The sequence below is a fragment of the Mastigoproctus giganteus genome, chromosome 4, assembly GCF_048544385.1.
Source record: "Mastigoproctus giganteus isolate SK-2022 chromosome 4, ASM4854438v1, whole genome shotgun sequence".
Classification (NCBI taxonomy): domain Eukaryota; kingdom Metazoa; phylum Arthropoda; class Arachnida; order Uropygi; family Thelyphonidae; genus Mastigoproctus; species Mastigoproctus giganteus.
The window spans coordinates 110,567,232-110,591,725 of record NC_143578.1 but is presented as its reverse complement, the minus strand read 5'-3'; the positions used below and the strand labels follow the sequence as shown (position 1 = coordinate 110,591,725).

The following is a 24,494-nucleotide window of genomic DNA, read 5'->3' as shown; positions in this document are numbered from 1 at the left end:
CTAGTAAAATTTAAATTTAAAATAACTAGTTTTAATTTAAGCACAAGAGAACACATTAATTTTAAGCAAAATTAGAAACATAAGATTATGGTAGATAAACAGACAACCACTTCCAAATGCAGAAACCTTCCATGTCTACGGTCGTTACTAACACGGACGGGAACTTTCACTCCTGGATTACCTGAGCACTAGCTTTATATCCTTCAGTCAATACTTTTTTCCTTTCTACCTCTAAGATTCTTCCACATTCTGAACTATTAGTGCAATGAAGGTAATTAGGATAGAAATGTCTATTTCTATCCTAATTACCTTCCTAACTTTGCCTCCCATTAGTTAACAGCCAGACATTGACTCTAAATATAATGCAACATTCATAAATATATAAATAAATAAATAAATATACACGGTGACTCACTGCCATACCAGTGCGACAAATTTGCAGGAGGTGTAGGGGGCACAGAGACGAATTGGAATCACATAGCATTGCAGGGTCCGAAATACCTTCGTCATGCGGTAGAGGACGTTGAACGGGAGGTCACGTGAACAGCGATCCCACTGGAAGTCAGCATTTGCGAACCAGTTCCCGAGGCAGTAGGATGGACGAGTATTCAAACGTTGAACTGGCCGACATGCACCTCGCGTATGGAGCTGCGGACTGTAATGGGCGCGCCACTCTGCGCTTGTACCAGGAATGTTTCCTGCACAGGCGTGCTCCTCATCATACGATTTTTGCATGTGTGCACAGAAGGTTACGTGAGACTGGTTGTTTCACGAGAGGTACCATGAATCGAGAGCGAACGACGAGGATGCCAGAATATGAGGAGAAGGTCCTACGTCTTGCAGAAGGCAATCCGAGTACGAGTACTCGAGCGATAGGCCAACGATTGAGTATTTCCCAATCCACTGTATGGAGGATACTGTCAACAAACCAAATGAGTTCATACCATCTGCAATGCGTCCAATCATTGGAGCCTGCGGATTATCCACTTCGGAGGACTTTTTCTACTTGGTTTCTTCAACAGAAACGGTTTGCAAATGCTGACTTCCAGGGGGATCACTGTTCACATGACCTTCCATTCAACGTCCTCTATCACATGACGAAGGCATTTCGGGCCCTGCAATGCTAAGTGATTCCGATTCGTCTTTGTGCCCCCTACCCCTCCTGCAAGTTTGTCGCACTGGTAGTGAATAACCCTATATATACTAATATATATATGTTTGAATATATTTATATACAGTAATACCCCGAAGTTACGCGATAGGTGGGTCCGACGAAAATCGCGTAAGTCGAATTCGCGTAAGTCGGGGTACAACTTTGCATATAAATACATATAAATTTTGCTTAATTGGGACCAAGGACTAACAAAAACACTAGTTTAGAAGAAAAATATTAATAAAATTGCAGTTCTTTATACATATTAATACAAAATATGTATTAAAAAAACAAATGACTTACGTAAAAAAGTTATTTCGATGTCGATGGCTTCATAAAATCTAACAAATTCGTCTGACGACACAGCGCGTTCTTTTTTTCACGCAGAATTTCTTCATAGCAAGCTAATAATTTTTTTATTCCTTGCTTTGTAGCTATAACGCGTTCTTCGTTGGAGTCTGTTTTCTAAAATTTTTAAGCCCTTTACAATTGAGCCCTTTTCAATTTTCAACCTGTCAAGTTTGCAATTGTCATGTGCTTTTCGCCGTTGCTTCATTTAGGCCTGTAGCACGTGCAATATTACATGGTCTTTCATTTCGCTCAAAGCGTTTCACAATTTCATATTTTTTCTCTATCGACAGAGGTGGACTGGCCATGAGCCTTACCGGGGAAACCCCGGTGGGCCAGTGTGATTTTGGCCATAAACCATAGTATGAGGCCACTATAAATTTTCCCGGGTAAGAATTTTTGACCCAGTCCGCCTCTGTTTATCGATAATTGCTTTTCTTTTTCTCTCTGAATCTGCAGTGTCTTCACCAGGACGCTTCCTTTTCACACCTTTTAATTAAGTATTTTACTCATTTTTAGGGAATAAAGCACAATTACAAAACGAGGAGGCACGCTTGATACGCATAAACAAAGCTGCGCGCATGTAGCAACTGAATAAACAACACCATAAAGGCAGAGATACACTATTAACACCTCACATTTCTAGGGGTTACTACCATAAAACAATAAAAATCCAGTTGCGTTTCTGCTAGTTAAATCTGGTATAAACTGGTAGTAAACTCGATCTAATTGCATTTGCGATTATACCGATAGCTGGAATTGTGTTGGTTTTTACGTTATTATGGTGAAATGTGTTTCCCCTTCACTGATATAAAAAACATAAAAGCAACAAAGTTGAATTTTGTTCATCTTTCGCTCTCATTCTCCGCCGTCGCACCGTATATCGATAACATATGAAAAACGACCTTTAAGATAGTGGGCGGCAGCGTTGCCAAACGAAAAAAATCAAGAACCGCGTAACTCCGAGTTCGCGTAAGTCGGGGTAGCGTAAGTCGGGGTATTACTGTATATAATGTTCTTCCATTTCCTTATTATTATCATATACAATTGTTATTTTATATTTCTTCATTATTGTAATCTTGTATTTGTCCATTAAATACCTTCCTTTAATCCCTTATAGTTATACCAGGATCCCTTACTAAAAGGTATGGCAGTTACGCTCCCGGTATATCTTAAGTAGCATTATAAAAACCTTTTTCTTTGCTTTTCACTTTTTACTTTCTAACCCTAAAATTTTATACCTCAAGATCTATTAGAATAATTCGAGGGAAATTGAGGTACTACTATCTCCTTATTCTTACCTTCTTTCTCCTTATGTCGGCATAAGCTTTCTTTTGTACATATATAAAATAAATAAAAAATCATCATAACTGAAATGAAAATTATGATTGGCACTCTTTTTTTCTGTATTATATTCTGTATATTTGTTTCAAAGCTATCTGTCAGGCTAGCTGTTACCTTGCCTGTTTGCTGCTAAATTTAAAGTCTAGCATAAAACGCCTTTATGTTTATTATTTGGACCTTGTTAAACAGGCAAATAACAATCACAAACAGATAGCCTTGCTAATTATTGTTGGGATATATCGAATGGGGTTAGCCCTTGAAAAAGTTCCATCCAATGTAACCGAATATCAATAATTAGCTAAATAATCATTATTTTATTTTATTATATTTTATATAATATTGCTAATTATATGTTTATTTCTAGGATATAGCAGTGTAGACCAGCACAGGCTATCTTATTCTTTATAGGTTATTTTGGCCTTATGGCCCACAGAGTACTTCTATGCCTGTGTTTTAATACACTTTGAATACCTATATAGTACCAATTATACTCTTGCTATAGTAATTACACACGCACACACACACACATATATATATATATGGCATAATATATCTTACAACATTAATAATAATAAAAAAAATCCAACCTTCCAGAGCATATTTCATATCCACAGCAAACAAACTCCACATTGTAGCAGCACTAAGTTGGCCCACGTTGAGCTCTTGAGGAAATCTGCATAAATATGTTTGAAAAGCAAATAACCACTGTGTGAATGGTTAACAGTTATAGAATGTCTATTAATTCAAAATATATCATTAATTACAATAATAAAAAAAATAATAATAAATATAGATCTCACCAAATAAAAAAACTTAAGATATTACAGGCTGATGAGATTATCTCTGAAATTCATATTTAGTCAAAGAAATGGCCATCTTGTAGCATAATCTTATTGATTAAAGTTATTCAGGTTGGAGAAAAAAGAAATTGCTAGTTTAATCTGGTGCAAATTTAAGGAAACAACAGAGGATGTTAGAAACTCTTTTAATAAATAAAGGTATATGCCTTTTAGCTCAAGGGAGCAGTAAAAAATCCTGCCTATTATGCAATCTCAGAAGAAAAAAAAAAAAAAAAAAAAAAAAAAAAAAGACATGAATACAGCCTCTGAATTCCACTGATTTCTAATATTTGAATCCAGACCTATTCAAATAAGCAACAAGTGGCAAAACCACTATACTTAGTATGGCAACCAGAAACTATTAATAAATATCTTTTATTTCTATTTGTGATGGTAGTCATTACCGTTACATACCATTTCGAAAAAGGGTTAGAAATTTGAAATTCCTAGGTGATGCACTTGCTTTGAACACCAGTGTAGGTAATGCAAAAATGCTCGATCTGATGTAAGCTGAAATAACTATTGATACATTATCAGGTATTTCATCAGGTGGACTACACCTGATCGTGTATAGAAACGCAGTTCCTCATAGTTATAGTTTCTATATTTTTTATGCAAAAATGCTTGATCACTTGCCAGCTGAAATAAATATTGATACATTAGCATTAGTAGAGACATACAATGCAAGAAAGTAAGCTTATACAGCATCAGCAAACAAAAAAACCACTCCCGTTTCATCACTCAGTTTGTTCCAACTACCTGTCCAGCTCAGCCTTAAATTTATTTAGGCAATCAACATCCAAAACAAAAGATGGAAGTCTGTTCCACCAATCAACTACCCGCTGGCTAAAGGCAAACTTCCGCACATCTATCCTACAACTATCTTCCCTCAATTTGAATTTATGCCCTCTCAGGTGATTATTCTGAGCAAGAGGAAGAATCCCATCAGCATCAAGCATGCTCAAACCATTCGAGGCTTTATACAACTCAATCAGATCACATCACAGGTGCCTAGTCTACAGACACTGCAATTTGCAGAACTTAAGCCTCCCTTGGTAAGAGGATCCCTTCATTCCCCTCAGCAATCTTGTTGCCATTCTCTGTACATGCTCAAGCAAATCTACATCCTTCCTAAAATAAGGCCTCCAGACCTGTATGCAGTACTCAAGGTGTGGCCTGACCATTGCCTTATACAAGGGGATAATCACCTCCTTATCCCTGCTAGAAAAATTCCTGTATATCATTGACAGGACACCATGAGCTACTCTTGCAGACTGCCTGCATTGTCAGGAAACTTCATATCCACCTGCACAATTACTCCCAGGTCCTTTTCATTCTCTACCACTGTCCGTATAGTACCACAGAGTTGATACGTTATTCTGTGATTACTGCTTCCCATATGTAGTACTTTACATTTGTCAATGTTAAACTTCATTTGCTGCCTCTCAGGCCATTTGCTCAACTTTTCTGGATTCTGTTGCAGCAGTGTTCTTAACAACCCTGCCAACCTACGTATCATCTGCACACTTGGACATTAAGCTTGATATACCATCATCAATATCATATCATTTATAACTACAGAAAACAACAATTGACGCAACACTGAACTCTGAGGGACACTCCACTAATAACATTAGTCCATGAAGAGCTGTGTCCACTGATTACTACTCTATGTCTTCTCCCACTCATCCCTTTATCCATAGCAGCAATTTGCCTCCAATGCTGCACTGCTCCAATTTGTGCAGCAGTCTTCCATGTGCAACAGTATCAAAAGCTTTTCTAAGATCCAAATATATGATATCAAAGTTATTCCCTGCGTCCAGTTCCTTTGTGACCACATCATAGTATTCAATTAAATTGGTCAAACAAGACTTCCCCTTAACAAAACCATGCTGTGTCCGAGCTATAACTGAAGTCTTGTCTTGATGATTCTTTAACTAGTGTCTCCATTAATTTCCCTGGAAAAGAAGTTAAACTAACAGGTCTATAATTACTTGCATCGCCCTTTGATCCTCCTTTGTGAATTGGGATCACATTTGGACATCTCTAGTCCATGGGTATCTCCCTGAATCCAACAAAGCTCTCGTAATTTTGACTAAGGATTTGCTTACTTCCTTTGCTGCCTCCTTTAAAATAACTGGATAGATCTCATCCACCCCAGGTGCCTTTCTTGTGTTTATCTTCAACAATTTCTCCTCCACTTTACTCTCAGTTATTACAAGATTATCTAGCTTACTGCCAGAGCTGAATACACCACTGGCATTCCCCTCCCTGAATAACTCCTCATGTGTGAATGTTGATGCAAAATATTCATTTAGTTTGTTAGCCATCTGAGCAGGATCATCAACAGTTGACCAATCTGATTCATCCCCTTCTACAGTTTACATAGGTAAAGAACTCTGTGCTGTTTTTCTTTGCATCCTTTGCCAAAAATTTTTCCTAATCTGCCTTTGCCTGCCTAATCTTCTTTGTGACTTGGATACAGACCAGCTTATATCTATCACACGCTTCCATGTCACTCATTAATTTATATGTATCCCATGCATTTTTCTTCTCTGCAACATGTCCATTGGTTCATCTGACAAACATTTAGGCCTAAACCTTGAACAATATTTCTTAGTTGGTATGTAAAGCCTAGTAGCTTTCAAGATTAATTTTTTGAATGCCTCCCATTTAGAATTTGCTGTTGGTAACATCACCAGTTGGACCCACCGTATAGAAATTAAATACTGTCTCAGACCATCGTAGTCACCTTCACGAAAGCACAAATCCTTCCCTTTATCCCCGATGGTAGATACCTCTCTGAGTAAATAAATGCCACTTCAGCACACTGTGATTAATGTAGTAGATTCTTAATGCATGAAGAACTACTGATAACCAGATCAAGAGTACTACTCCCTCTAGTTGCCTCCCGAACATGCTGATGTAGAAAACAATCATCCAATAAATCCACAAAAGCCTTGCTAGTGTGTGAGTGACTAACCCACAAATTCCAGTCAATATCCTGGAAATGAAAATTCTCCATTATAACACACTCTGATTTAGTGGTCCACTCTATTTCACTGTACAGTTTTTTATTATACTTATCAGAGTTATTAGGCCTATAACACACTCTTACTCTCAAATTGATTTACCAGTGTTTATGTCACACCAAACTGACTTGACACTGCACTGTCCAGCGATCTCGACTGGCTGCAATTCCTTGGATTTTATGTGTTTTTTTTAACTAATATCATAACTCCTCCCTTCCTATCGTGTCTATCCTTCCTGTACACATTGTACTCCCCAAATTCAATTCTGCATTCCTTATATCTGAGTGACACCACGTCTCTGATATTCCAACAATATCTGCCTTTGATGTTTTGACCACACCTCAAATTCATCAAATTTATTTATCAAACTCCTAGAATTGGTGTATACACAAGTATTATTATTATTATTAGCTATATAGTGCAAGAAAGTCTGAGGCTTATGCTGAACCAGCCAAAAAAAAAAAAAAAAATCCTGAGTTACCCTGAGAGAGAGAAGGAAATCACCAAGAAAGAGAAGAATGATGATATCCAGCTCAGGACCCTGGGTTTGCCAAGCCCATACTCACCAGATGTGAGACCCCGGGGACAATATGCACCTGTTCCTATTCTTAGCTACCCTAACACAATCCATGTGTTTACTTGTAACGGAATGACTCCCAGTAGTCTCTGAAATACCCTGCATCTTGTTTTCCAGGCTGCTGCTGCTCATTCCAATAGAAGCAGTGCAAGAAGCACTTTCACCTCTGCCAGCGGTTAATATTAATCTATTAGTCCTTGTATTCCTCCAAGCTAGCAGTTTTCCAATCCATCTAACACTGCCTCGATAGAATCAGAAAATATTCTTGCAACACGATCAGGTATTTCATCAGGGAACTACAGCTGACCATGTATAGAATTGCAGTTCCTGATACATGGTCAGGTGTTGTTGTTATTTGATTTTTAGGAGCATCAGCAACTAAGGCCATATTGCTCCGGGATATGCGGTGGTCATTCCCTGACCTTTCTGCATCCTCCGTATTTGGTGGTGACGTTCCCGAACCCTGGTCTAATCAAGAAGCATGTGTTATGCACTGCTGCTCCTTCCCACCTGGCTACGGAGGCGCCGACATGGTCAGGTGTAGTCCCCTGATGAAATACCTGATCATATATTAATATTTATTTCAACTGACATCAGTTCAAGCTTTTTTGCATTACCTATATTAGACTATTTACTAAAAATGCTTCCCCCCATATCTGATGACAGCTTTACCATTTTAATGTTATTTGTATTTTATTAGTATTTTGAGGTACTAATTTTACTTTACAGTTTCTCCACTTTATAATGGCTTGGCAATTCAGCCCATAATTTTCTTACTTCATCATTACCTCTAAGTGCCGACCGGGCTAGCCGGGTGGGTAAAGTACCTGCCTGGCAACCCAAAGGTCTCGGGTTCGAATCCCGCTTCGGGCTTGGATCAATGTACTGGAAAAACCTTGGGAGGTGCATTATGGCCACAGATGCCGATGCGCCAACAACTACCAAAAAAAAAAAAAAAAATAAAATAAATAACCTCTAGGATATTAAAATTCTTTCAACTTTCACTTATCAAATCCACTTCTTTTTCTACTTTCCTCACCCTTCTAGTTACTGCCACTTTGTGAAACTTTCACATCCATTTATGCATACTTAATTCAATGTATTAGTACAGGCAGTTTCCCCTTTACAAGTTTTCGCTTTATGAGTTTTTTTTTTTTTTTTTTTTCCCCCAAGTATCAGACTCTAATGCATTAAGGGCTTAAGCCTCAAGACTATGTGTATTTTAGTGCAATTGGATCATTTATACACAGCTAATTATAGATTAGCAAATTTGCAATAGATATTAATTTCTTTAATATATAAAATATTAAATAAATTTATAATATTATAAATTATAATAATAGAAAGTTTATAGAAAGAAAATTATATAATAGAAAGTTTCAATTCTTTAAGTTTAGTAGTTAATAAATTTTGGTATCTGCTTAATTATTGTAATATACACTCAGTGATCCTGAATTATGAACACCTATCTAATACTGAGTTGGGACACTGTTTTCATGGATAACGGCTGCCATTTGCATAGGCATTGACTCCACTAGATTTCTGAGGATTTCCACAGGGGTCTGCATTCATGCTGACTGCAATGCTTTCCACTGGAATGTCAGAGACTCGAATATCTAGTGGCTTTCCAGGTAGTCAAGAACAGAGTAGTCAAGCATATTCTCTGGTTCAAAAGAATTTAGTTTCATAGTGAGCCCCAACTGTCAGAGTAAACAGGTGACATTTTTCATAATAAGACAGGTGGACAGTTGGTCAGAGATTTTCCATTGGTGATTCATTAACTTCTACACTCCACACTCATGTGACAATAAATTAGCATTAGTAGAGGCATATGATGCAGGAAAGCAAGCTTATGCAGCATCAGCCAAAAAAAAAAAAAAAGCCCTTCCACTTCACCCCTCCGTTCGTTCGAAATACCTGTCCAGTTGAGCCTTAAATTTTTTTAGGCTATCAACTTCCAACAACAAGGGATGGAAGTCTGTTCCACCAACCAACTACATGCTGGCTAAAGGCAAATTTCCACACATCTATCGTACAAACCATTCAAGGCTTTGAACACCTCTATCAGTGCCATGCCTAGTCTCCAGACACTGTAATTTGCAAAACTTAAGCTTAAGAAAGGCTTAAACTTAAGCCTTTCTTCGTAAGAGCAACCCTTCGTTCCGTTCACTAACCTTGTTGCCCTTCTCTGTACTCGTTCCAGCAGCTCTACATCCTTCTTGAAATGAGGCCTCCAGACCTGTATACAGTACTCAAGGTGCAGCCTGACCATTGCCTTATACAAGAGAATAATCACCTCCCTATCCCTGCTAGAAAAATTCCTGTATATCATTGATAAGACACCATGAGCTACTGTTGCAGCCCGTCTGCACTGCTCAGAGAACTTCATATCTGCCTGCACAATTACCCCCCATGTCCTTTTCATTTTCTACCACTGTCAGTGTAGTACCACAGAATTGATACATTGCTCTGGGGTTGCTGTTTCCCATATGTAGTACTTTACATTTGCCACCTCTCAGCCCATCTGCTCAACCTTTCCAGATCCTGTTGCAGCAGCATAGCATCAATAGCGTCCCTAACAACCTTTGTATCGTCTGCAAACTTGGGCATTAAGCTTGATATACCATCATCAATATTATTTATAAATACAGAAAACAACAATGGACCCAACACTGAACCCTGAGGGACTCCACTAATAACATTAGTCCACGATGAGCAGTGTCCATTAATTACCACTCTCTGTCTTCTGCCACTCAACCATCCCTTTACCCATAGCAACAATTTGCCACCAATGCCACACTGCTCCAATTTGTGCAGCAGTCTTCCATGTGCAACAATATCAAAAGCCTTTCTAAGATCCAAATATATAATATCAAAGTTATTCCCTGCATCCAATTCTTTTGTGACTATATCATAGTATCCAATCAAATTGGTCAGGCAAGACCTTCCCTTAACAAAACCATGCTGTTTCTGAGCTATAACTGAATTCTTGTCAAGATGATCCTGCAGTGCTTCTTTAACCAGTGCTTTCATTAATTTTCCTGGAACAGAAGTTAAACTCACAGTTCTATAATTACTTGTGTCAGCCTTTGATCCTTCTTTGTGAATTGGGGTTACATTTGCACATCTCCAGTCTGTGGGTAGCTCCCCTGAGTCCAAGGAAGCTCTCATAATTATGGCTAACGGATTGATTACTTCCTTTGCTGCCTCCTTTAATATAACTGGATAGATCCCATCCACCACAGGTGCCTTTCTTGTATTTATCTTAAACAATTTCTCCTCCACTTTACTATCAATTATTACAAGATCATCTAGCTCACTGCCAGTGTTTACTTCATCTATGGCATTCCCCTTCCTGAATAACTCCTCATGTGTGAATGTAGATGCAAAATATTGATTTAGTTTGTTAGCTACCGGAGCAGGATCATCAACAGTTGAACCATCGATATCAAGTGGACCAATCTCATTCATCTCCTTCCTTCTAGAGTTTACATAAGTAAAGAACTCCTTCCTATATTTCTTTGCATCCCTTGCCAAAGATTTCTCGTAATCTGCCTTCGCCTGCCTAACCGCCTTTGTAACTTGGTTACAGATCAACTTATATCTATCATAGGCTTCTGTGTCAAATGTTAATTTATATGTATCCCATGCATTCTTTTTCTCTGCCATATGTCTCATTAGTTCATCTGACATCCATTTAGGCCTGAACCCTGAACAATATTTCTTAGTTGGTATGTAAAGCCTAGTAGCTTCCAAGATAAGTTCTTTGAATGCTTCCCATTTTGAGTTTGCTGTTGGTAACATCATCAGTTGGTCCCACTGTATAGAATTTAAATACTGTCTCAGACCATCGTAGTCGCCTTTACGAAAGCAGTAACCCTTCCCTTTACCCCTGATGGTAGTTACCTCCTTGAGTAAATCCCACTTCAGCACACTGTGATCACTGCCACCTAGTGGTTCCTGTATCTGCAGATTCTTAATGCATGAAGAATCACTACTGATAATCAAATCAAGAGTACTGCTCCCTTTAGTTGCCTCCCGAACATGCTGATGTAGAAAACAATCATCCAATAAATCCACAAAAGCCTTGCTAGTGTGTGAGTGACCAACCCACAAATTCCAGTCAATATCTGGGAAATTAAAATCCCCCATTATAAGGCTCTCTGATTTACTGGCCCAGTCTATTTCCCTGTACAGTTTCTTATTATACTCATCAGAGTCATTAGGCCTACACACTCCTACTCTCAATTTTGATTTCCCAGTGCTTATGTCACACCAAACTGACTCGACACAGCACTGTCCGGAGATGTTGACTGGCTTCACTTCCTTGAATTTTATGTGTTTCTTAACTAATAGCATAATCCCTCCTCCCTTCCTATCCTGTCTATCTTTTTCTGTAGACGTTGTACTCCCCAAATTCCAGTTCTGCATTACTTATATCTGTGTGACACCACGTCTCTGATATCCCAACAATATCCGCCTTTGATACTTTGAGCAATACCTCAAATTCATCAAATTTATTTACCAAACTCCTAGCATTGGTGTACATGCAAGTATACATGCACCTGTTCTTTTTCTTAGCTACCCTAAAACAACCCATGTGTTTACTTGTACCCCAATGACTCCCAGCAGTCTCTGAAATATCCTGCATCTTATTTTCCAGGCTGCTGCTCATTCCAATAGAAGCAGTGCAAGTATCACTTTCACCTCTGCCAGTGGCTACTGTTAATCTATTAGTCTTTGTATCCCCCCAATCTAGCAGTTTTCCGACCCACCTAACACTGCCTCGATAGCATCAGCAAACATTCTTGCACCCTTTCTATTTAAGCGCATCCCATCCCTGTAGAAGCAGTCTCTCCTGTTAACAAGCACAGACCAGACTGAAAAAAATTCTACCCCTTGAGCCTTGCACAATCTTTCCAGGGCCGAACTGATCGACAGGGCTCTAATCATATACTCCCTCCTATCATGTCTGGACAGAATTGCAGACACTTTCAAATTCAACCCTAATTCACGGCTTTTTTTCAACAGCGACCTGTACTTGTTAAGTAATTCCGCCGGTCTCCTACTCTTAATATCATTAGTGCCAACGTGTACAACTATATCACCTTTTGTGCCCTTAAAAGATGATATCTGCTCTACAACGTCATCAACCTTTGCCCCCTGGCAGTGGTTTCACAACCACTTCTCATCGTAATTCATGTTCCATTTTATCCGTTGCACATCATAATCCACATTCCAATTTACCTGCTTCACAGTGCTAGTATTTTGTGTTTAGTGTATTGTACTAACATGATTGGAAAGATGTTGCATACTAGCAACAAACCGATTCAATTAAAAGAAATTATATTAATGTATACAAATTTCTGAAAGTATCTGAAACTTTTTGATGGATTACAAATTTTTACATCAACACAAAGGCGGAAACTAAAGAATATGGGGTATATCAAAACATACAATTCAAAGGATTTGTGTAAAAGAAAAATCAAAATAGAGAAGCACCATGACAAGGCTGGACTATCATTATAGTCTTTATGGAAACAAGTGGGTTACAGAAATTTTATGATTGCAGATTATATCCCAGATGCCACAAACTTGTGGAAGTGTTAAAGGAAAAAGCTGGTTTTCACTGGAAGTTATTGTTCAACTAGAACCAGTGACACAGCCAGGGTAAGATCAGCAGGTACACTGTACCCTGACACTTTTTTAAAAAAGTAGTCTCTCTTTTTTAGAAAAGTAATACTGTGACACACACATTGTACAACTTACTTAAGTATTTATTCAATGTTTTTAAAAATATTAACTTTTATATCTATAATTCATTCTTCTTTACAATTAAATTACAGCATTATACATCATTTGCTTTTGTGTTTAGTGTATTGTATTAACATGATTGTTATTAAATGTATTATTATTTTCAATATTTCATTCTCACTTCATTAATATCCATTAATAAAAATAGTAATCATAAAGTAAAAGTTAAGTAGGCAGTTGTTGGTAGAACTGCCATCTTTCTGGTATTTTACTTCTTTGTTCGGAAAAATTAAAAACGAAAATATGTCCGGTATTTTTTTTACAAACAATGGGTAATGTTGAATTTTTTTTTTTTTTTTTTTTGCTCTTCACTTTTTTGGAGTTGGGTTAACAGGGAAGGGTCCCATGACTGTGTTTGCATTGGGGCCAATTTGCTCTAGTTATGCCACTGATTATAAAACAAAACGCATGTACAATGATTGTAAGGCTCCTGGCAACTGGGGCCAATGCAAATAGCTGGCTGACAATCGAACGTTCTCAGTTGTTGTTGTTGTTTGGTTTTTAGGAGCATTAGCAACTAAGGCCATATTGCTCCGGGGATATGCGGTGGTCATTCCCTGACCTTTCTGCATCCTCCGTATTTGGTGGCTCATGGGCTTGAACGCCGGTCTAACCAAGAAGCATGTGCTACACACTGTTGCTCCTGCCCACCTGGCTATGGAGGCGCTGTTCTCAGTTGTGTGTTTTGTTTTGTTTTCTAATATCTTGTATAGTGTCACAATATTAAAAAGGATATGCTACCAATATATGTATATAATTTAATAATTACTTTAAGTAGTAGACTGAGAGCTGGATTACGGTTTTTGAACTGGGGACTACCCAATATTATTTGGGGCTCCTGCGCCAAAATTTTATGACAAAAAAAAAGATCATAATGAAAAATCAATTACGAAAATAACTGAAACAATTTTTGTGTCTACATTCTTTTATTTAGGAAAAATTAATTTATTATGAAAACAATAACAAAAAATACATACAATGCAATTTTTAGGTAACAGTGTAGTGAAAATGAACTTGGCTAAAAAGAAGAAGCTGTTTAGAAATGAGAGAAAAAAGAAAAATGAGCTCGATAAAGCTAGTCAAAACTGTCACAATATAAAGAACAAGTTCAAAATTTATCTACATCAAAATCTAATATCATAATTGAGGAAGAGGTAGAATTCAAACAACTCAAAGAACATCAAGATGACCGAAGTACTGTAAAAAGGCATATTAAAAGTGAAATCAGAGCACAGGAAGAAAACGATCAAGGGAAACAGAAACAGGATGAATGCAAAAAGCAGAAAAAGAAACGACAAAAAAGACCACAGATCTAAAAAATTCCATACCACGAGTGAAATATAAATAGCAGAAAACAATCAAAAAAATAAAAATAAATAAAAATAAATTCAAACCAGAAAAAGACAGTGATGGAATGAAACAGCAAGAATTCATTTGATATTGATGAATATGTATTAGATTTTGCTGATTATATGTTCAGAGAAGATTTGGTGTGGTCTACTGATCCATATCTTTTCAAAGATATTAATTTGACCCCAAATTTAATAAAGAACATTTTGGATTATGGACCCTGCCGGCCAGGAATCAAAGAATATCAGTATTTTAAATGTGATGATAACTTTTCAAGAAAACATTATTTTTACGATGATGACATTACGAAAACATGTGTTATGCAATCTTAAGAGGCATATAGTATGCTCTCTTTTAAATTATGTGCTTTTTTTTTACACGTCAATATTTTCCATTAACGGGGCATTATCAACATGGAGGAAAATCTACAAGTGGGGAAAATGTAGGGCATTTCTTAGAACTAGTAAAATTTCTTGCTTGATAAGGATCTTGCATATTTGCAATAGTGTAACTGCAATGAAATATACGTAAGCCCTCAAATCCAACACGATTTCATTTTATTTTTTCGGACAAGAAATTTTAAAATCGATTATTGCTGAAGTTAAAAATGCAAAATATTATAGTTTAATTGTAGATTCCACAGTAGATATATCTAGACTGGACCAAAAATTTCTCTTTTGTTAAGATATATTGGTCCTACAGGTCCAGTTATGGAGCGATTTATAAAATTTGACATTCTTCCTAGTTCACACTGAAATCATTAAATGATTTAGGTTTAGATTTAAAGGACTAGAGGCCAAGGATATGATGGAGCAAAAGTAATGTCAAGCAATGGATTCGATCTTCAAAAAAGAATATATTCATTGTTGTGCACACAATTTAAATTTAATTGTTACTGAATCCTGAATCTGTGCAAAGTTGTGTGGAAGCAAAAAAATTTTTTGGCACAGTTAAAGCCATTTATTCTTTTATAAACAGCAGCTTGCCTCGTTTGAAAATAACAAGGACTTTTCAATAGCATGTCTCGCTATTTAACATTGAAAAGACTTTCAGAAACACGGTGGTATAGCCAGGATATCTAGCTTGATCATAGTAAAAGAAAATTTACAGGCAACTTACAACACAGTTACATGTTGTATAAATGGAAAAATTGATTTACCAGTAAAAGCAAAGGCTTTGCAGTGTCACATAAATACTATCACACATGAATATATTTGAATTTTAAGCATTATTAATATCAATGTGGATATAGTTTTAAACACAACTAATGCTTTTTCAAAATTTCTAGTCTCCGTCAATAAATTTAAAAGTTGCTGACACTCTTATATCTTCCTGCCGAAAATCAATGAGTGATCTTAGATCAGATAAAAAATTCACAAATAATTTGGAGGAATCAAAACAACTTGCAGTGTTATGTAATATAACTCCTGAGTTTTGGCAATTTAGAGTAAGGACTAAAAAGAGTTTTTTTATGATAAAACTAAAGACGAGTCAATAAGGGATCCCACTGAAAAATTTAAGACAGAAACATATGTCATTCTGGACACAGTAATACAAAATTTTACTGAGAGATTTGAAGATTTCAGGTTATTGATGAGAACGTTTGAGATTTTAATCCAAAAATTTTTCTGATGAAAGACATGTTCTGGATAGTGAAATAAATTATCCATCTGTTCCTATTGATTTTTAAAGAAATGACATAATAAATGCCAATGACATTCTAGCTGATTTTAAATCTTTTAAAATTATTTTGGAAGAAATAAAATTATATGACATAATTGCATTTATGTTAGCAAATAATTTATTAATATTATATAAATTTTTTTTAATAATTCCTGTCACAAGTGTTTCAGCTGAAAGAAGTTTTAGCAGACTGATTAAAAATTATCTTCAAAGCACAATGAGAGAAGAGAAAGAGAGGAGGTTATCTTCTTAGCTCTTTTTTAAGTATTGAGCATGATTTATCATTAGAGTTAAATTACGATCAAGTTCTGAAAAAGTTCTCAAGCATGAAAAAAAAAAAAAAAAAAAAAACGCAAAAAAATTTTAAGCAATTTTTGTTTTAATTTAAAACTTTCTGCCTTTTGTATATATATATATATATTTTTTTTTTTCTTGTAATATAGGTATTGCTTATATTTTATACATACTGTATATGATATCATATATATGTAATGAATAAAAAGCTTAAACGTACTTACTAAATATATTAATAAGATAATCATTTATAAAATAGTTTGTTGTTATTATTTACATATTTAATATCATTTTTTGTAATACAGGCATATACAGATATTCAGGCACCTCTTATTAAAAAGCAAAAATAACAGGTAGGTTAGTTTTTAGGCAACTGCACCTTTTTTTTGTGAACACACCTGCTGACAAAAAATCCTGGCTACACCACTGACTATTTTGAAAAAGTGATATATACTTGTATATTCTCAAATCACTGTAATTGATCAATATTGATTCAAATAAATTATTGGTTGAAGATATTTTTCTTTTCTAATGGAGTTAGAAAAGAAAAATATCTTTGACCAATAATTTATTTTGAACAACATTTCTCAATCACAGCCACTTGACAAAATATGTATGGCAAAATTCAGTGGTGGTCTTAAAATTACCAATGGAAAGGGATTGTGTTTGATTATCTGAAGGTTCATCACAGCAACAGTTTATTGGAAGCACAGATTTTTCAATCAAAGTGTGCTGGTAATTACTACTGTGGGATAAATAGTATAGGCCTTAAAGAATGGTTTATGGAACTATTGAGAGGATTAAAAGAAGTTTGTGCCACAAATAATGCAAGTTATCATTCTGTCGTTAAGAAAAAATTCTGATAAGTAACTCTAGAAAAGCAGAAATTGTAACATGGCTGCACATTAAAAAACGTATCACATGATCCTATACACACCATTGCTGGATTTCATGCTGTAGTCAGGCAATGCAGAGAAAACTATAAAAATATATGAACCCGATGAAATTGCAGAAATAGGGCATGAGGTGGTACGGCTTCCTTGTACTCCTGCCACTACAACCCAACAGAAGTGACCCGAATCAAGTGAAAGGAGTGTGGAAAAAATCATGCTTTAAAAATAAGGATGGGTGAGATTTACTGGAGAATGTTTTTTTTCATTCATTAACATAACTGTGAATAGTTGTGGAAGTTGATAGCCTAAATAAATTTACGGCTGAACTAGACAAACATTTGGAGTGACCGGATGGGTGAAATGGGAAGGGGTTTTTTTTTTTTTTTTTTGGCTTGCTTTCTTGCATCATATGCCTTAACTAATGCCAATATGTTTGATAATCTGACCCCTTCCATTGATGTTAGCATCCCACAGAGTACTAAGCCATTAAAATAACCTACTAATAGAAAAGGAGAGGCAACTGCTAAATGAGGTCATCAAGGTCTGACTGGGGAATGTCATTCCCAGGTGGCAAATGGCTAAAAGGAACCCTACTGTTAGACCAACTGCTATTGCCTCTATGTTAGTGGCGAGGGAAATTGGTTGAAAAGGGATACAGGCACTCACAAAGATGGCGACTCCTCCAATGGAAGTTCATCCCAAGCTTTCGTCCTGAATGATTGCACAGTTATGCAAGTAAGGTCCCCATTTGTCTTTAAATCCTGTAAGCAAAAGCAAGTTTGCTCATGCTGACACAGGAGAACCAAGACTTCATGACTATTTTGATGGACACCATGGTTTTGTTTTCTCAGTCCTGGGTTTATCCTTCTTTGGAAAAAAGAGCTTGTGTCCATTTCTTCTTCTTCTTCTGGAAAGAAGTTACAGGAATGCATTATCTAGTACCTCCTTAACTCTACATTCATTATTTCTTGAATTGCAGTTGGCTCTTCTGGTTTTTGGCTTTTCTTTACCACTCTGTTTTAGTAGCTCTAGAGCCCTAGGAGGTATGGATATGACAGAAGCTATATTTTTTAGGTGGGTTTGTGAGCTGAATAAACAGCATGCAATGGAAGTAAATGATTCTCTTGGTGAAACAGTCACATCAGTTTGCAACCAAATAGAATGTTTTCTGCAACTTTCTCAGCATATGTAAGCTTACTGCTTTCTTTGCATTCTGATATTAATTGTAGTTGTTACTTGTTCTTGGTAGTTACGTCATTCTCATGTTTTATATTTTTGGAATTTTCCCCCCTTAGTTTCCAAAGATCATATTTTGAGAAAGCAGGATGCTTGCCATTGCAATTAGGATGTGGAGATATGACAGCGCAACGTTTGAACACGATTTTAAGATCTGCAGTTTGCACAAGTAATACACCCTGGGAGTGCCCAAACTTCTGACATTAGTGGAATTGTAAAGGGTTAAGGATGTACGGTTGGACACAGAAATTTTAAGGCTCCTGCTTTAACTGAGGTCGGCAAATTTGGTGAATGAAAGTCAAAATGATGTTGCATGTTGGAATTATGTTACCATCTTTTTGGATTATTATCCATTTTTCTTGGATCACTTTCTAATCGTGTAACTCTAGGACTATTTCATTTTCTGAACAGCTTAACAGATCCCATTCACTTTTAACTCCCTTGGAGGAGCTTAGTGAAGCATGCGGAAAAATTTTAACTGGGATTCCACTTAACAATTAAGTTCTTTTAAACATTCTGAATGTTTGAGTTGAGTTATCTTTATCAGCAGATAACCTGACTGGAGCCTTTTCACATTTTTTGGCAATCCTGCTGCATTCTCTAGACAACTTTGTATAATGAAAGGGAAACGTTTCCCCACTGGCTGACTTGACAAACAGTGTATCCATATTTGTATCCCTTAGCCCTGTGGATTGCTTTACTACCCAGGTTTCCTGCCATATCATATGGAGGCAGGAGCAATAAGCAGTGGCTGGGAAAGTTTAGTTGGGTTAATTTTTTCTAAATAAAAGGAAAAAGAACTGCAAGGTAACTTCCCCCTCTAGCGCACTGCTTGAAGAAGTAGACGCTGCTGATTATAACAAAAATGGAAGAACCGGATATTAAAAACCAATGTATATCTTTTAAATAGAACATACTTTACAGACTGCTTTGACTTGAATTTGCCTAATCACTAAGTCTTGTGCCACTTGAGGCTCGGCGCCTCCGTAGCCAAGTGGGCAGGAGCAGCAGTGCGTAGCACACGCTTCTTGATTAGACTGGGGTTCGAGCCCGTGACCACCAAATATGAAGGATGCGGAAAGATCAGGGAATGACCACCGCATATCCCAGAGCGATATGGCCTTAGTTGCTAATGCTTCTAAAAACTAAACAACAACAACCGGAGGCTCCTTTATGAAGAATTTCTGTGACATGCTAATGCAAGATCAAATGCCACATGGTGGATGACCTGAGTTTTAAAAACTGCCTTTCTAATAAACACTTCCCAAAGGTTAACGTGAAGAATTGCAGACCTGTAAGTTTGACTTCTGTCTCAGGAAAAATAATGGAGTCACTGTGAAAACAAGTAATACGGGACCATTTAGACAGATATGTAGTCACACTGCAGTCACAGCAAGGATTTGTTAAGGGGCAATTTTGTCTAACAAACTGACTACATACTATGATTCAGTAAACAAGAAACTGGATGAAAAAATAAATCTGATATCATATACTCTGATTTCAGAAAACTTATTATTATTATTAGCCATATTGTGCAAGGAAACCTGCGGCTTATGCTGCACCAGCCAAAAAAAAAATTTCTGAATTACCCAGAGAGAGAGAGAGAGAGAGAGAGAGAGAGAGAGAGAGAGAGAGAGAGAGAGAGAGAGAGAGAAGTAGAAGGGAATCACCAAGAAAGGGAAGAATGATGATATCCAGCTCAGAACCCTGGGATTTCCAAGCCCATACTCACAAGGTGTGAGCTCCTGATTCCACATAAAAGACTGCTGTACAAACTGGAGCAGTGTGGCATTATGGGAAATGCTACTGCCATGGATAAAAGGTTAGTTGAGGTGGAAAAGACAGAGAGGGATTATCAATGGCCACTGCTCTTCTTGAACTAATGTTATTAGTGGAGTACCCGAGGGTTCAGTGTTGGGCCCATTGTTATTTTATATATTTATCAGGGATATTGATGAAGCCATAGTTTAACCCGTTTGTTGCCACCTAATTGTAACAGAACTTGTTACAATTAGGTGTAACAGAACTTGTTCATTGCACCATGATTTTCAGAATGTTGAAAAAAAAATCAACATTTTGACTTCCCAAAATTCCAAAAATTCGTACATACTTGTTGAAAATTAAGTTTGGAATTCATTGCTAAAAGCAAACATTTATTTTTGTGGTGAGCTGTATATCAGAACAAACCTTAAAATTTCATAAAAAAGTCTATTCATGTACATAAACTAACATCAACATAAGCAAAGAACAAATAAACCTGCCAAGTGTATAAACAAAAGCCAAGCATTACTGCAAAGCATTCAATCAGTGCTCCAATACTGAATATTTGTTAATTTCATGTGCCTCCAGGTTTACAACACTTGCTGATTGACTGTCTTAAGAAATGACCACTCATGTTAAGCACAGTACTTAGGTGCATTTTGAATTCATAAATGCATTGTGGCACATCACCCTTAGTGTTGTTTTATGTTTATATGCATAAAGGCAGCAAATATTTTAATATCTAAGTTTGCAGATGATACCAAATTTGGCAAAGTGGTTAATGATAATAATCAGAGAATGTTATTACAACAAGGTCTAGAAAACAGGCATTGCAGTGAGAAGTGGCAACTGAAGTTTAGCAATGATGAATGCATGGTGCTGCACATGAGTAGCAGTAATCTCAGAATGATATACCATTTGGGTGGTACCACATTCATGGTAGCAGAGAATGAAAAAGACCTGGGGGTGTGGGGGGATAATTGTACAGTCAGATGAGAAGTTACCTGAACAGTGCAAATGAGCTGCTAGAACAATTCCTGGGCTTTTTGTCAATGATATACAGCAATTTTGCCAGCAGGGATAAGAAAGTGATTATCCCATCGAATAATGCAATGATTAGGTAACACCTATATTAGCAGTAGTGGTGGTGGTGGTGGCAAGTGATACAAGAAAGCAAGCTTATGTAGCACCAGCGAAAAAAAAAAAAAAAAAAAACTACACATTGCCCATCCAAACCTTTCAAGAATTTGTCTAGTTCTACCTTATCAATTTATTCAAACCATCCACTTCCACAACAACAGATGGAAACCTGTTCCAACAATCAACTACCCACTGGCTGAAGTCAAACTTACACACATCCATCCTGCAATCATCCTTCCTCAATTCGAATTAATGCCCCCCTCATGTGTGTTGTGTAAGCTAGGGACAAAATGACATAATATTTACGTTACTCAATCCATTCAAGACCTTAAACACCTCAAACAGATTTCCCTGCAGGTGCTGAGTCTCCAGATGCTGCAATTTGCAAAACTGAAGCCTTTCTAGGTAAGAGCACTCTCTTCTTCCCTTCCCCAATCTGGTTCCCCTTGTCTGCACCTTCCAGCTGATCTAAAGTCTGCACCTTCCAGCGGTCCTAAAGTGAGCCCACCAGACCTATATACAGTAGTCAATATGCAGCCTAACTATGGCCTTGTACAAGAGGATAATCACCTCCTTATCCTTGCTAGCAAAGTTTCTGTATATCATTGACAAAACCTCATCAGCTGTGCTGGCAGCACATCTTCAGAGAATTTTACATCTGACTGCACAAAGGGCCCCAGGTTATTTTACATTTGCCACTACTCTCAGTGTAGTAACAAACAGTTGATAAGTTACTCCAAGATTACTGATACCTATGCGATACCTTCATTTGTAATGTTAAACTTCAACCCATTTCTCAGCCCATTCACCTACTTTTTCTAGATCTTATTACGGTAGCATACCATAATTACTGTCATTAATCACCCTGCCATTTGTATTATCTGCAAACTTAGACAGTAAGCTTAATAAACCTTCATCAATATCATTAATAAATATAGAAAGCAACAATGGGCCCAGCTTAACCCTGGAGGATTATACTAATAACACTAGTTCACAGAGAGCAGTATCCATTTATAACCACTCTCTGTCTTCTACTTAACCATCTCTTTATCAATAGCAGTAACTTCCCCCTGATGCCATATTCCTCCAGTTTGCACAACAGTCTTTCATGTCCAAAAGTATCAAAAGCCATCCTGAAATGCAAGTACACGATATCAAAATTATTTTTTTTAACCAGCTCATTGGTTACAGCACACAGTACCCAATTAGATTGGTTAGACAAGACTGCCCTTAACAAATCCATGCTGTGACTGGGTACAGATGCATTTCTGTCAAGATGGTCCTGCATTACTTCTTTAACAGTGGCTCCAATATTTTCCCTGAAACAGATGTTAGGCTAACAGGTCTGTAATTATGCATGTCATGTTTTGATTCCTCTCTATGAATTGAAGATACATATGCATTTCTTCAATCCATTGGAACCTTCCCTGAGTCCAAGGATGGTCTCATAAGTATGGCTAAGAGTTTGCTTACCTCCTTTGCTGCCTACCTTAATATAATTGGATAGATTCCATCTACCAAGGCACTTTTTTTATGTTCAGCTTCAACAATTTCTCTTCCAATTTCCTTTCAGTTATCACAAAGTCATTTGGCTCCTTATTAGAGTTTGATAAACTTCTGGAATTCCCTCTCCCCAAAGAATTCCTCATGTGTGAATGCTGTATGCATGTGGGTATTGCACAGGTCTGGAAGCCGCATTTAGAAAAGATGTAAATTTGTTGGAGTGGTTGCAGAGAAGAGCAAGAAGTTGAGTGAGGAAAACAAATGGGCACATTACCAAAAATATACTTAATTTCTGCAAATTGCAGTGCATGAAGACTAAGCACCTGTGAGGAAATCTGATTAAGGTATTGCAGCTTTGAATGGATTGAGTAAGCTCAATGATGGCAGCATTCTTACCTTTGCTTGGACAAAACAAAAGAGGTCAAAATTTCAAAACAGACATGCAGAAATTTGCTTTGAACAGGAGGGTATCTGAATAAGTTTAAGGAATAGCTAGACAAATTATTAGAGGGGATGGACAGGTCATGTGAGAAGTGGTTTTTTTTTTTTTTTTTTTTTTTTTTTTGCAAATAAGATTGCTTCCCTGAGTCATTTGCCACTACTAATGCTATTTTTTTAGAATTAAAAGTAACACTTGGTATTCAGCAATACTGGGAAATTCAACACCTTGAATGTGTCCTCCATGTTTATCAATAATGTGTAGCAGTCGGAGTGTAAAGTTGCAAAGTAGATGCTTCAATACTTCTTCCAACACAGAATAAATTTCATCTTCAATGGTTTTCTTCAGCACAGAAATGTCTTATGGATTCTTCTGAAACATATATTTGAAATAATACTAGAGACAAAAATCATATATATATATTAGGTGAAATTGGATGCAACATGTCCTTTGGCATATACCTCAGGGTAATGGTTAGAAAACATCCTGTTGTCAAAATTTTTATCTAAGAGCACCTAAGTATTCAATGTTGCCAAACAAATCTTTAAACTTTTCCTTGACAGAATAATAATGTGCTGTAAGAAACATTGTTTGCAAAACAATATGCAGTCAAGCACCAAAATGGAGACTTCCCATGTGTTATTCATTTGGTTATTCAGTCTTTACTGTACATTTAGTAGTTAAAAAAAAAAAAAAAAAAAAAAAAAAATCCCATTTCACACGTCCATTTGCTTTAAAAGTTTGTCCAGTTCTTCCTTGAATTTATTTAAGCTATCAACTTCCACAGCAACAGATACAGATGGAAGTTTCTACCAGCAATCAACTACCCGCTGGCAAAAGGCAAATTTCTGCGCATATATTCTACAATTGTTTTTCCTCATTTTGAGTTTATGCCCCCTCAGTCTGTAATCTGAGCAAGAGGAAGAATCCCATCAGTATTGAGCAGGCTCAATACTTTGTTCCACTCATCCACTCACCAATCTTGTTGCCTTTCTCTGTACTTGTTCCTGCAACTCTACATCCTTCCTAAAATAGGCCTCCAGACCTGTACGCAGTATTCAAGGCATGATCTGCTCTGGCAGCCTGTC

General features: G+C 36.8%; 1 protein-coding gene across 1 annotated transcript in view; it reads right to left on the bottom strand.

The window, feature by feature from the left end:
• Positions 1–24,494, bottom strand: part of unc-13 (protein unc13 homolog) — a 1,321,962-nt gene that overhangs the window by 350,413 nt on the left and 947,055 nt on the right. The window contains exon 29 of the mRNA XM_090372343.1: positions 3,433–3,518. Within this exon, the coding sequence (XP_090228469.1) occupies positions 3,433–3,518 (86 nt within the window). The remainder of the gene's footprint in view (positions 1–3,432; positions 3,519–24,494) is intronic.